The 14,938-nt window shown below is 38.8% G+C and overlaps 1 protein-coding gene across 6 annotated transcripts in view; it reads right to left on the bottom strand.

The window, feature by feature from the left end:
- LOC145536384 (nuclear RNA export factor 2-like) overlaps positions 1 to 9,535 on the bottom strand; it is a 30,434-nt gene extending 20,899 nt beyond the window's left edge. For all 6 annotated transcript variants that reach the window (XR_014075817.1, XR_014075818.1, XR_014075815.1 and 3 more), the window contains exons 1-2: positions 9,450 to 9,535; positions 8,082 to 8,179 (exon numbers count right to left, since the gene is read on the bottom strand). Coding sequence is in view for 2 of the 6 variants with exons in the window: in XM_081565646.1 (XP_081421772.1) it covers positions 8,082 to 8,151 (70 nt within the window). In the remaining 4 variants the exon portion in view is untranslated. The remainder of the gene's footprint in view (positions 1 to 8,081; positions 8,180 to 9,449) is intronic.
- Positions 9,536 to 14,938: the final 5,403 nt, after the last annotated feature.

Below are 14,938 nucleotides of genomic sequence, written 5' to 3'. Positions count from 1 at the left end.
CACCTTATCTTTGACAAAGGAGGCAAAAATATACAATGGAGAAAAGACAATCTCTTTAACAAGTGGTGCTGGGAAAACTGGTCAACCACTTGTAAAAGAATGAAACTAGAACTTCTAACACCATACACAAAAATAAACTCAAAATGAACTAAAGACCTAAATGTAAGACCAGAAACTATAAAACTTCTAGAGGAAAACATTGGCAAAACACTCTCTGACATAAACCACAGCAAGATCCTCTATGACCCATCTCCCAGAGTAATGGAAGTAAAAACAAAAATAAACAAATGGGACCTAATAAGCTTAAAACCTTTTGCACAACAAAGGAAACTATAAGCAAGGTGAAAAGACGCCTTCAGAATGGGAAAAAGTAATAGCAGATGAAGCAACTGACAAAGAATTAATCTCAAAAATATACAGACAGCTCATGCAGCTCAATTCCCCCAAAATAAACGACCCAATCAAAAAATGGGCCAAAGAACTAAACAGACATTTCTCCAAAGAAGACATACAGATGGCTGACAAACGCATGAAAAGATGCTCAACATCACTCATTATCAGAGAAATGCAAATCAAAACCAATGAGGTACCATCATACACCGGTCAGAACAGCTGCTATCAAAAAGTCTACAAATAATAAATGCTGGAGAGGGTGCGGAGAAAAGGGAACCCTCTTACACTGTTGGTGGGAATGCAAATTAGTACAGCCATTATGGAGAACAGTGTGGAGGTTCCTTAAAAAACTGGAAATAGAACTGCCATATGACCCAGCAATCCCACTGCTGGACATACACACTGAAGAAAGCAGAATTGAAAAGATCTGTGTACCACAAAGTTCATTACAGCACTGTTTACAATAGCTTGGACATGTAAGCAACCTAGATGTCTATTGGCAGACGAATGGTTAAGAAAGCTGTGGTACATACACACAATGGAATATCACTCAGCTATTAAAAAGAATACATTTGAATCAGTTCTAATGAGGTGGATGAAACTGAAGCCTATTATACGGAGTGAAGTAAGTCATAAAGAAAAACACCAATACAGTATATTTATATATATATGTATGGAATTTAGAAAGATGGTAACGATGACCCTATATGCGAGACAGCAAAAGAGACACAGATGTAAAGAACAGACTTCGGGACTCTGTGGGAGAAGGTGAGGGTGGGATGATTTGAGAGAATAGCATTGAAACATGTATATTACCATATGTGAAATAGATCGCCAGTTCAGGTTTGATGCATGACACAGGGCACTCACGGCTGGTGCACTGGGATGACACTGAGGGATGGGATGTGGAGTGAGGTAGGAGGGGGGTTCAGGATGGGGGACACATGTACACCCATGGCTGATTCATGTCAATGTATGGCAAAAACCACTACAATATTGTAAAGTAATTAGCCTCCAGTTAAAATAAATAATTTTAAAAAATAAAATAAAGACCATTATAAGAGACAAAGAAGTACACTACCTAAAGATCAAGGATCAATCCAATAAGAAAATATAACAATTATAAAAACATATGCACCCAATATAGGAGCACCTCAATATATAAGATAAATGCTAACACGTATGAAAGGGGAAGTTAACAGTAGCACAATGTTAGAGAGCATTTAACAGGAGGATTCCTGTGTGCTGTTTTCGGTCTTGCATAAATTCTTTGTTCCGTATTAGCTCCTGAATGCAGGAGCAAGAGGAGCTGCAAGTGGTTCCCGGGAATGATAGGAATCTATGCATTTCCTTCGTTAGCTTTTCCATAAGGTGAAAAGCAACCATTTACAACTCTCTTCCCTTCTGATATGGAAAGCAACTATTTACAACCCCCTCTCTTTGAGATTGATTCTATCCTCATGTTTCCTGGATGACTTGTAAGATTTTTGATCCTTATCTCTACTGAGAAAAGCTATCTTGTAAGACAGTATATATGCCCACAATATATTGAATAAATGCCTGTGTTCCATCAGAACATTGGTCTCCGTGTCTTTCTTTATTTCTCTCTCTCTCTCCTTCAGGCTGCTTCCACGGAGCACAGGGGTCCCTGTGTCTACTTACTTGCCCAGGCTTTCAAAATCTCTTTGAGAGGGCGCCCTGAGCCTACGTAGACGGTGCTAACTCTTTGTCTTAGAGTTATATTGACACCCGTGTAAACCAGAGACTATCAGCCTCTTTTCTTCCTTCTTTCTTTTACTTTCTTATCGTCAACTCCGTATCACCAGGTTCCGGTCCATTAAAGGACCCCAACAGCACAATAATAGTGGGGGACTTTAATATCCCACTCATACTAATGGACAGATCATCCAGACAGAAAAATAGCAAGGAAACACAAGCTTTAAACAATAAAATGGACAAGTTAGCCCTAATTTATATCTATAGGACAGTTAACCCCAGAACAATGGATTTCACCTTTTTCTCAAGTGTACATGGAACATTCTCCAGGACAGATCACATCCTGGGCCACAAATCTAGCTTTGGTGTATTTAAAGAAATTGAAATAATTTCAAACATTTTTTCTGATCACAATGCTGTAAGATTAGATATCAACTACAGGAAGAAAACTATAAAAAACCCCAACATATGGAGACTAAGCAATACACTTCTGAGTAACCAACACATCACTGAAGAAATAAAAAAGGAAATCAAAATATGCATAGAAACAAATAATAGTGAAAACATGACAATCCAAAACCTATGGGATTCAGTAAAAGCAGTGCTAAGAGGGAAGTTCATAGCAATACAAGCCTATCTCAAGAAACAAGAAAGTGAAAGTTGCTCAGTCGTGTCCAACTCTTTGTGAACCCATGGACACACCCATGTAAACCAGAGACTATCAGCCTCTTTTCTTCCTTCTTTCTTTTACTTCCTTATGGTCAACTCCGTATCACCAGGTTCCCTTCTCCAGGGGATCTTCCCAACCCAGGGGTTGAACCCAGGCCTCCCACATTTCAGGTGGATTCTTTACCACCTGACCTACCAGGGAAGCCCTCAAGAAACAAGCAAAACATCAAATAAACAACTTAACTTTACAACTAAAGCAGCTAGAAAAAAAACAAAAAAAAAATCCCAAAGTTAGCAGAAGAAAAGAAATCATAAAAATCAGAGAAGAAATAAATGAAAAAATTAGAAATGAAAATGCAGAAACTACAACAGACAACACAGAAATACAAATGATCACAAGAAACTACTATGAGCAAGTATATACCAATAAAATGGACAACTTGGAAAAAATGGACAAATTCTTAGAAAAGTATAACCTTCCAAAACTGAACCAGGAAGAAATAGAAAATTTGAACAGACCAATCATAAGCACGAAAATTCAAACTATAGTCAAAAATCTTCCAACAAACAATAGCCCAGGACCAGATGGCTTCACAGGTGATTGCTACCAAAAGTTTAGACAAGAGCTAACACCTATCCTACTAAGCTCTTCCAGAAAATTGCAGAGGAAGGAAAACTCCCAAACTCATTCTATGAGGCCACCATCACCTTGATATCAAAACCAGACAAAGATGCCACAAAAAAGAAAACTACAGGCCAATATCACTGATGAATATAGACACAAAAATCCTCAACAAAATTCTAGCAAACAGAATCCAACAATATATTACAAAGATCATACATCATGATCAAGGGGATTTATTCCAGGGATGCAAGGATTCTTCAATATTTGCAAATTGATGTGATACACCATAGTAACAAATTGAAAGATAAAAACCATATGATTATCTCAATAGATGCAGGGAAGCCTTTGACAAAATTCAAAACCAATTTATGATAAAAAGTCTCCAGAAAGTAGGCATAGGAGGAACATACCTCAACATAATGAAAGCCATATATGACAACCCACAACAAACATTATCCTCAATGGCAAAAGCATTTCCTCTAAAATCAGGAACAAGACAAGGGTGCCCACTCTTACTACCACTATTCAACATAGTTTTGGAAGTCCTAGAGACAGCAATCAGAGAATGAAAAGAAATAAAAGGAATCAAGATTGGAAAAGAAGAAGTAAAACACACTGTTTGCCCATGACATGATCCTCTACGTAGAAAACCCTAAAGATGCCACCAGAAAATTATTAGAGCTAATCAGTGAATGTAGTAAAGTTGCAGGATACAAAAGTAATACACAGAAATCTGTTGCATTCCTTACACTAACAATGGAAAATCAGAAAGAGAAATTAAGGAAACAATCCCATTCACCATTGCAACAAAAAGAGAAAATACATAGAAAATACCTGTATACAGAGAACTATAAAACACTGATGAAGGAAATCAAAGATGACACAAATAAATGGAGAAACATGCCATGTTCTTGGATTGGAAGAATCAATATAGTAAAAATGAGTATATTACCCAAAGCAATCTATAGTTTTGAGTTCCTCCTCAAGGGACAACAATTTGCTAGGTATTTTTGAGCTGTTATACAGAAACTAAGACCCCCTGCCTAGGTGGAGAATGGTGACTACATGCTGACCACAAGCACACAGTTCCCAGACTGGTTGGAACTAGAATGTTGATGATTAAGATTCCTGAAACACAACCCTGTGACCTCACCACCAATCAGTCAGAAGAACGTCATGTATACTGTAGCCCTCACCCCAGATGTTGCCTTTAAAACTATTCTCTGACAAGCAAGCAGGGAGTTCAAGCCTTTTGAACACAAGCAGTTAGTTCTCCTTACTTGGCACCCTGAAAATAAACACTGTATTTTCCTTCACCAACAACCCAGTGTCAGTAGATTGGCTTTGCTGTGTGACAGGCAAACAAATTCTATTCAGTAACACTCTTGCAACTCTTTCAACATTGTGTGCTATGGAATACGAATATTTCATCCTCTATTATCAACTGGATCCTTATTATCTTCAGATTCACCTAGTCCAGATAACCTATCCCAGATCCCCAGATCCCCAGGGCTCTTTGCTTGCAACCAATTTTGGTGTCAAGTAGTCTGTTAAACAACGTTCCCACTTACCTATGTCAGATATTCGTTCTAGCTATTTTATAAAAGTAAGACACCCTTAATAAAACATATGGCATAGCTTACAAAAATTCTGTGAGGGCCAGAAGAGCATGCTTGGATGCTGCACATCCAGGGGAGGCCCTCCTCACACTATGGGACTGTTACAGCTGAAAACCACGGTTGCCAGCAGGCTAACTGACATGCATGCATGCATGCATTCAGGCAGTCTGCTAAGGCTACCTATAAAAATCAAAGACCTCTCCCACTATGCGTAGCTGATCCTATATGTGGCTCCCACGTTACTCAGTTCCACCTCCAAGCTTTACTATGGTGCATATATTTGATACACAGAGATCTTGTTTGGCACCCTAGACACAAGCAGGGGGTGTCTAGAAAACATATACACCCACACTAATATAGGTCTCTATTCTTGTTCTTAGCTTTCTAGTCTCTATAGTGGAAGTGAAAGTTGCTCAGTCATGTCCGACTCTTTGCAACCCCATGGACTAGGCAGTCCATGGAACTCTCTAGGCCAGAATACTGGAGTGGGTAGCCTTTCCCTTCTCCACGGGATGTTCCCAACCCAGGGATCGAACCCAGGTCTCCCACATTGCAGGCAGATTCTTTACCAGCTGAGCCACAAGGGAAGCCCTTAATCTCTATAGTACAGGAAAACATTTAATAAAGAGTGTTTATGAGTGTTGGATTAGTTGCCAAGTGACCAATTTGTGGTATATTCCACAGGATCAGATTTTTTTTTCTATTGTAAATGATATATTCACAGTGAAAATATTATTTCCTATTTGGTGCAATTCTTTTGCATATATTAGTCTCACATACAATAAACTGGTTGGAAAGTGAAAAAAAGTGAAAGTATTAGTTCCTCAGTTGTGTCCAATTCTTTGAGACCCCATGGACTGTAGCCCACCAGGCTCCTATGTCAATAGAATTTTCCAGGCAAAAACACTGGAGTGGGTAGACATTCCCTTCTTCAGGGGATCATCTCGACCCGGGGATTGAACCCAGGTGTCCTGCATTGCAGGCAGATTCTTTATCATCTGAGCCACCAGGGATAATTTTCCATAGCTTCTTTTGAGTTTTATATGAAGACAATTATACTCATAGGTTTGTTTATTTTCAGTTTTACAAGTGTTAAGGTATGTATGTACATATTTTGACTTACTGTAATGCCTCAGAGACTCAGTAAGATGTAGAACAGCAGTGATTATGTGAATCATCTTTGCCTCTTCTGATTTAAAATGAAGTGCTTTTAGTGTCTCAATATTATGTATGTTGTTTGTTATAGTTTTTCTTAAATACTCATTATCATTTTAAAGAAATATATTTCTATTCCTAGTTAGCTGAGAGTTATTTTTGTTGTTGTTGTTTAATCTTGATTGGTTATTGAATTTTGTTGCATGCATTTTTTCTGGAATCTTTGTGATAATCATTCTTTTCTTGCTCCTTTTCCTTATTAATGTGTTGAATTACATTATGGATCTCCTAATGTTAAACCAACAATGCAAATCTGGTATAAACAACTTTGTCCAATTATATTATCCGTTTTAGCTATTGCTGGATTAAGTTTGCCATTATCTTATTTCTGCTTTTTTACCTTTTTATAACCAATTAAGACTGAGCAGTAATTTTGCATTCTCATGCAGTCTTTGTCAAGAATAAGCTTAGATGATGGCTGCTCTGCTAGTTTGAGTCTCCAAGTCATTCCAGTAAGAATGGCTCAGACCTCCAAGGTCCACCATCCTGTGATGGGCATGCACCTGCCATAGACATGTAGAAGGGATGAGGAGTAAGCCACTGGGATATGGGAATCATCTATTATTATAGTATAATTTAGCCTATGGGCTTCCCAGGTAGTGCTAGTGGTAAAGAACCTGCCTGCCAATGCAGGAGACATAAAGGATGCGGGTTTGATCTCTGGGTCAGGAAGATCCCCTAGAGGAGGGCATGGAAACCCACTCCAGTGTTCTTGCCTGGAGAATCCCATGGACAGAGGAGCCTGGTAGGCTATAGTCCATAGGGTCACACAGAGTTGGACACAACTGAAGTGACTTATCAAGCATGCAATCTAGCCTATCCTGATTCTTCTATCTTATCTGTAAATTAAAATAACATCCTTTCAGGATTTTTCTGAGGATTAAATGAGAAAACTTGTATGACAAGGTTATCATAATGTTTGACATATAATAGGAATTCAAAAAATGGCAGCTCTAATTATTAAATAATAACTAATTAGTTTTGAAAAAGTGTGGAAATCGGTACAAAATGTGAGACAGTTCATCTGCTCATCCTTACAAGTAAGTTGTATCATCTTCTCCAGAGTGGGGAATTTTATTTTGCTTGTAAGATTTCCTAATGACTAGCACTTACACACTTATTTCTTGCCATCATGATATCAGAAACATAAATTGAGGTTATATATAAAAAATGAAAAAAATGGAAAGGCTAAGCAAAAGAATGACTAATGAAATAAAATGAGTAAGCAGTAAGTAGTTTCTTAATGAGAATAGATTATAATTATCGTAAACATACATTGTTCTTAGTAAACAAAGGTACAAGACACTAATGTGTTAGAAGAGATTTAGTTTGAACAGGTTCTCCCAAAATGTTTTTTGAGGAACACTGGTACTTTAAATGGTCTGTGGGAAAATGTTCCATTCCCATAGAAATTGAGGAAATTAACTGCTACAGACTGAATGTTTATGTTCCAACCTAATCTCCAAGGTGACAGTATTTGGAGGTAGAGTCTTTGAAAGGTGATTAGGACATGAGAGAGGTTCCCTCATGAATGGAATTTGTGCCCTTATAAAGAATCCAGAGAGCTCCCTTGCCCTTCCTGCTCTGTGAAAATACAGCATGAAGACAGCCCTTTATGAAGCAGGAAGCAGATCTCACCAGACACTGAACCTGCTGGTGTCTTGATTTTGGACTTCACAAATTCCAGAACTGTGAAAAATAAATTTCTGTTGTTTATAAGCCACCCAGTCCACAGTGTTCTACTATAGCAGCCTGAACAAACTAAGTCACTACCCCTTTCTCTGATATTCAAGTTGCATACTAGCATGTTATCTTTAAAGTAACACAATATAGAAATCCTTTACCTTCATTTTTGTATGTCCCATTGTTCTTTGATGGATGAGTATTTTTTCGTTGGTGTTGTCTCTCAGACATAGTGTCTTGTAGAACAGATCTGAAAGTGCTGAAATGAAAGGAAAAAACAGCTATTATATAATAAAAATATCACCCCATAAACATCTCTCAAACAATATTTAAATCCTTCACAAATGTAAACACAATCTCTTATTTGCTGAATTTTACTCAAGTACCATCTACGTGATTTTTATGAAACGTATCACCTATAATTTTACTTAATATGTTTTTCTTAAATAAATTCACTATTATTTCCACATGAAGGAATGGGGTAGTTTTCAAGATAAATTCACTATTATTTCCACATGAAGGAATGGGGTAGTTTTCAAGAAGTCCAATAGGCAATGGTGAGGAAAATCAGAAGCTAGCAGTGTCTGGTTAGACTAAGCCATTTAGAGATTCCAAGCAGAAAAAGACTATGGCATCCCATCCCCCACGAGTGCATGCTAAGTTGCTTCAGCTGTGTCCAACTCTTCGAGACCCTACAGACTGACGGAAGCCTGCCAGGCTCCTCCATCCCCCACACACTTTGAAAAACTACCGATGACCTGGAGGGATGGGATGGGGAGGGAAGTGGGAGGGGAATTCTGGAAGGGGAAAACATGTACACCCATGGCGGATTCATGTCAGTGTATGGCAAAACAAATACAATATTGTAAAGTTAAAAAATAGATAAACTAATTTAAAAAAAAAGGAAAAGAAAAACTACCGATTGGCAAAGCAAATACAAAACAAATTCTGAATCTTCACGTAACGGCTAGTTTCACACTTTTATTGAAAAAATATCAAATTCTTAAAAAATAATCTCCTCTCGATATACAGAACCAATTAAGAGACAGAAATTAAGATCAGATCTGAAATTATCCACATAAATTGGCATTTAGGAGTTCTTGGGTATTGATACAAACGTGGTCAGAGGAGCGCAACGGGCGCCGCCATGCGGCAGAAAGTGAATACCGAGGGGGAGATAAGCAAAAGGTATGGTTTTAATGTGGAGGTGGGGAAGGGGAAAGAGAAGCGGGGGGCGGGGGGGGGGGTCAACTCAGTTTTCCAAGTCTGAGAAATCCCTCAGGTTTGAGAAAAGTCCCTGTCTTTTCCCAAGGGACGCTGAGAGAAGTCCCTCAACCCCTGTCTCCCCGCCGCCTGCTGTTTCACCAATTCTGAGTACACCTGGTACTGGTTGGGCGTCCATCCCACCCAACTAAAACCTCCTGCAGCAAGATATAAAAAAGTTAGTGGAAAAGTTAGAATCTGAGCCAGAGTCTCCTCAAAGTTCCCAGAGTCAGGACACACATCCTAATTCTAAAGGTTTTCCTCACCGAGTGGTCCAACTCCTGAAAAAACTAAGCAGACCTCGGAGCGCCGTTCAAACGGCTCTCCACACGGTTAAACAGCATCCGGTCTCGCGAGAACATAGAGCGTCACATGACTGCAAGATTCACGTAGTGCGTCACAGTGGGCCACGCGCCCCCCCCCCCACTCCAGCCCAGAACCCAAAACTGTTGCCAAATTGTAAGGACTACTTCAAGAACCTAAGTGGTGGGTATAGGTAAGCTTTGTTGACTTAATTTCATGCAAGTCTAAGAGAAATTAAAGCAAACCCAGTAAGTGAATTTCAGTTGTTAATTTGAAAAAAAAATGTGTATAAATGATTACAATGTGTTAAGCACTTTATTTGTGTATGTGTGTGTCAAGCACTTTAAAACATTATGTTAACTCATTTAATAGTGGTAATTCTATAAATAGCTTCCCAGACAGCTCAGTTGGTAAAGAATCCGCCTGCAATGCAGGAGACCGGGGTTCAATTCCTGGGTCAGCAAGATCCCCTGGAGAAAGGATAGGCTACCCACTCTAGTACTCTTGCCTGGAAAATTCCATGGACTGAGGGACCTGGTAGGCTACAGTCCATGGGGTCACAAAGAGTATGACGTGACTGAGTGACTTCACTTTCACTTTCTTTTCACCTACTCCAGTATTCTTGGGCTTCCCTTGTGGCTCAGCTGGTAAAGAATCTGCCTGCAATGTGGGAGATCTGGGTTCAATCCCTGGGTTGGGAAGATCCTCTGGAACTATTATTATTCCAGTTTTCACAATGAGAAAGTTGAAGCACAGATGTGTGAACTCATTTGTCTAAAAAGTAACTGAATTTATAGGTGCCAAGTTGTGGGTTACCCCTAGACACTCTGGCTCCAGACTTTGTGTTTTGATCACCCACAAGATTTTCCAAAGAAAATTAAGAATGACTCAGTCTTCCTTATTTGACTAACTGGAAAACCATCCTCAGTTACCGAAAAGTTGAGATCATAGAGGACCTCTTTAAAATACCATTTAAATAATTTCAAGTACTACCATTATTATTATTAGAGCTAATCAAAGTTGAGGCCAATTAAGTCCTTCAGATTCATTTTAATGTATATTCATTTAATTCATTTTAATATAAACTTATTCTTAATACATGAAGTATTTGTGTATATAAAAGGTGGTATAAAATGCTAGATGCTAGGTTAAAACATTTCCTTCTTTTATTTTTTAAAATAATTTTATTTATTTATTTTTGGCTGTGCTGGATCTTCATTGCTGCATGGGTTTTTCTCTGATTGTGGTGAGCAGGGGCTATTCTAGTTGTGGTGCACAGGTCTCTCATTGTGTTGCCTTCTCTTGTGGAGCATGGGCTCTAGAGTGCTTGGGCTTTAATAGTTGTGGCCCATGGTCTCAGTAGTTGTGGTTTCCAGACTTAGTTGCTCTTCAGCTTGTGGAATCTTCCCAGATCAGGAATCGAACCTGTGTTTCCTGTATTGGCCACTGAGCCACCAGGGAAGCCCTCTTCTTTTATTTTTAAAGACTATAAAGAGAAATGTGACAGCCTTTATAGCTCTTGGTGGAATCCCCAAAATTAAAAATGAGTGGAATCTGAATTTACATTTAGTTTGCACCTTCCTAGAAAGAACAGAGAAAGGGGAAGGGGCATATGCTAGATATATTGTTTAGTTTCTGTTTTACAAACACTGTTTTTGCTGATTTGTGTGGAAAACTGAAGCTTTGTCTGTATATCCAAAATAAATTTGATGTGGTCTTTCTGGCTTGCTGGCTTAGGCAAATTTAATGCTATACAAGCAATGGGATTATTTTGCGAGCACCCTGCAATGTGGCATGGCTATATAAACAATCTGAAGAAAATACTACAGACCAAATTTTGCACCATGGTTAAATCTGAATATACTAGTAAAGACAGCAGACTGTGTGTTTGTAGTTCTACGCCTTTTGAAGGAAGTCATGATTTCTTGGAGTGACTATATTTGGGCAACTTGGTGTTTCTTAGATAATTTTGGATTATTTATGGGGCACGTGTAAATGCAGAGTATGAAAATGAAGCCACATATTTACAATAGAACCTACTATGAAACTTTGAGATGGATGTAGGAAGCATCTGTATACAATCACAGGATAGAATCTGACATCACTACCTGATGTCTGTCCCAACTCTAGTTTCTGTAATTACCTGGTGGTGTGGTGGTTTAGTCACTAAGTCATGTCCAACTCTCATGACCACATGGACTGTAGCCTGCCAGGTTCCTCTGTCCATGGGATTTTCCAGGCAAGAATACTGGAGGAGGTTGCCATTTCCTTCTCCAGGGGATCTTCCAGACCCAGGGATCGAATCCGGGTCTCCTGCATTGCAAGCAGATTCTTTACTGACTGAGCTACCAGGGAAGCCCCTTCTATAATTACCTATGGATGGACAAATCCACTAATGGCTATTGAGGTCAACTTCTCTTACCAAAAAACAAACCTTGGAGTTCTAATTATAATTTTTCTTGGGAAGGGTCAGATATTCTCCTGTCAGAACTAATGGTCATATCATTTGTTTTTTCTGTGAGATGATTACCAGGTGGTTTTATTTTTTATATTAAGAAATTTATTTAGTTACACTGATGGGTGCCCGTCAGTTCTTTCTAATATACATTGTGGAAGGAAGGCTAAGCCTATGGATAAACACCTACATGAACATAGCTTATATGAGCTAAGCTGTTTAGACATTGCATTTATCAGATGTTGTGTTTATTTAGATGAGGCAGGTTGTTAAGCCATTCTTCTTAAATACTATTTGGCAAGATTTACTGGAAACATTTACTTCTTTTATATTTCTGTTTTGTGGTGGACATTTTGGAGGTCAGTGATATTGTTGCAAAGAAGAAGCAAATTAATTCCGACTCCATGTCGGAACTGTTTCTTTGACATGATTTTCATTGTTTTTGTTATTCGAATCATACATAATGGCTTGTTTAGAAGGACCCTGCTCTGCCAGACTGTTAAACTAAAGTGCCTCTGTTCAGAACCCTGTCCACCTATAGATGGTAAGAAGGAAGAAATTAACACATCCCTTCCCTGAGGCTTGGCATTCTAGAAATCATTATAAGATTAATGGCCTTTTTACTTTGTTTCCTCACCTGCCCCCATCTCTGATCTAAAAAAGAACCTGGCATTCATACCCTGATAAGATGGTTATTTTGAGGTGCTAACCTGCCATCTTCTTGGTCAGCTGCTTTCGAACAAAGTCATTTTCCTTGCCTCAACACCTCCTGTTGTGCAGCGAGCAGAGCAAGCTTGGACTCCTTAACACTAGTGGCTTTATTTAACACAGAGAAATGGGAAAGGGGAATAACAGACAGTTGTGATACTGCCAAACTACACACAAATACTCAAATGCTTTTGGTTCAAACACAAATATGTACAACTAAAGAAGAAATCCTGTGTGAATTTACTTTAAGAAAGTAAAATTGACTTAATCTGGTAATAACATTCAAAAGAATAGATCAGATACGGCTGTACCTTTATAGGATTTGTAATCAAAACATGTTTTTCTTTGTTCCTTTAAGAAATTCATTAATTAACTACAAGTGACTTACTGTCAAACAATGAGAAAGAAGAGAATCAATTGTAGATAGTGTTCCCTGTCAAAGTACTCCATATGCTCCCTTCTCCCAACACAATGTAAAATTTAACAGCTCTAGGTGATGAGCTCATTCTTGGGAACTTCCCCATTATGGAAATAGGAAATCACATCCACAATGAAAATTTCTTTTGAGGTCAATGGATAGGAAAAAGTGAGAAGGCTGGGATTCCTTACAGGGTTTTTGTTCATAAACTATGCCATTTGTGATGGTATGATTCACAGTTTGAAAATCCCATCCACATGAAGACCATTAAAAAATAAATGTGTGGTTTAAAACTTTAAAAATTATTTGAAATGAAGAATTTAAGTGCCTTAGATTGACTCTTGTTATCCACTGATTGTAACTATTTTTTCCACCCCCAAAATAATTCTGTCAGGCGAGTGTGTGCTCCTCGGTTCTGTCTCGTCACAACAAAGATTTGGAGCGATGGACATTAGAGCCCTTGGCGGATCACGGCTGTCGGGTCTTGGACCGGCCGTTATAGCTCTCAGGTCTTGAAAAGACGTATTATAGCTCTTAGACGAATCAGTGTTACAGCTCTTTTATTTAGATAATAGCAGGAAAATCCATCCTCGAAGCATGAGGGCATGCTGACCATCGACCCAAAGACACGAAGAGAAGAACACCCCAGCGTGCGGGAGAGAGAGAGAGAAAGTGAGAGAGAGAGAAAGAGAAAGAGATAGAGAGAGAGAAAGAGAGCGAGAGAGAGCTTTGGCTCCTCTTTTTATATGTTTTTTCCTCCCCCTGGGCCTACCCTATGCACATTGGGCTTAGCCAGGAGTGCTGTTCTACCTGAAGTTCTCACTCCGGTCCTTGGACCTTCCTTTGACCTTCCTCTGTTCTATTTTCGTGGGCTTTTCCCTTCCTTGTCTTTTAGCCACCGCCTTTTGGACTCCTGTTTCCTATTCTAACTACCTAACATAACTATTGTCTTTGGAAATATTATGAGACCAGTTTTTACATAAACAGCCACATTGTTTTCTTGTTATAATGTCACACTTTCATTTACTGCTGGTGGATATGTTCACATATGATGTAAAAGAGTGACCTTTGTCAGTTTTCTTTAGAATGAAGTTAGGTTGAAGACTAAGTTATATCAATGAACTTTGTATTTCCATAACATCACCAGATGATGTTAATTATCTACTTCATGTAGTCTGTTTTGGTCCAATTATAATAAAAAATGTGCAAGATGCTCTACCTTTTATTCCCACAAAATCTAGAAAAATGTGGCATATCCTGTGCTCTCTAAAATCTGACAGGTACTTGCAATAGTTGCCTATAACCGGAGTTTGAAATTTTAATTTAGTCTAGAATATCTGTTTTTATATGGGATAATTTTATACAAGTAAAAATCTCTTTAATAGAGGGGGAATCAAGAGGTGGAGTAGGAGTACATGGGACTCACTTCCCCCTATGAACACATTAAAAATACACCTACATGTGAGACAGTTCTCACAGAAAACCAATTGGAAACTGGCAGAATATCTACACAACCAAAGCTGCAAGAAATATCTCTATATAACCAGGAAGGACAGAAAAATATTTTAAAGGCATCAGGACAGGCCCAACACCCTGGGAGAGATCTGTAACAGAGAGGAACCTTAAAGGAACCTTGCAAGGCGAGTGCAGAGAAAAAGAGATCAAGCCGGGCAGTCAGGCAAGAAAAGGGAAATTTATTAGAGGGAAAAGAGAGGGTGACTGGCTCTTAAGGAGAACCAGCGTCCTCCCTTTCTGTCGGGGTCTTTCTTATACCCCACCAATGAAAAATTCTCTGAAGGGACGGTCGACGACATAACGAGCCATCTTATCAATGAGACCCAGTATGGGCCCTATCAATGACAAACCTAGAC

The sequence above is a fragment of the Giraffa tippelskirchi genome, chromosome X (assembly GCF_054371585.1).
Source record: "Giraffa tippelskirchi isolate mGirTip1 chromosome X, T2T-mGirTip1v1.2.pri, whole genome shotgun sequence".
NCBI classification, from domain to species: Eukaryota; Metazoa; Chordata; class Mammalia; order Artiodactyla; family Giraffidae; genus Giraffa; species Giraffa tippelskirchi.
Note: the sequence above shows the minus strand (reverse complement) of the source record. Positions and strands in the feature narration are given on the sequence as shown.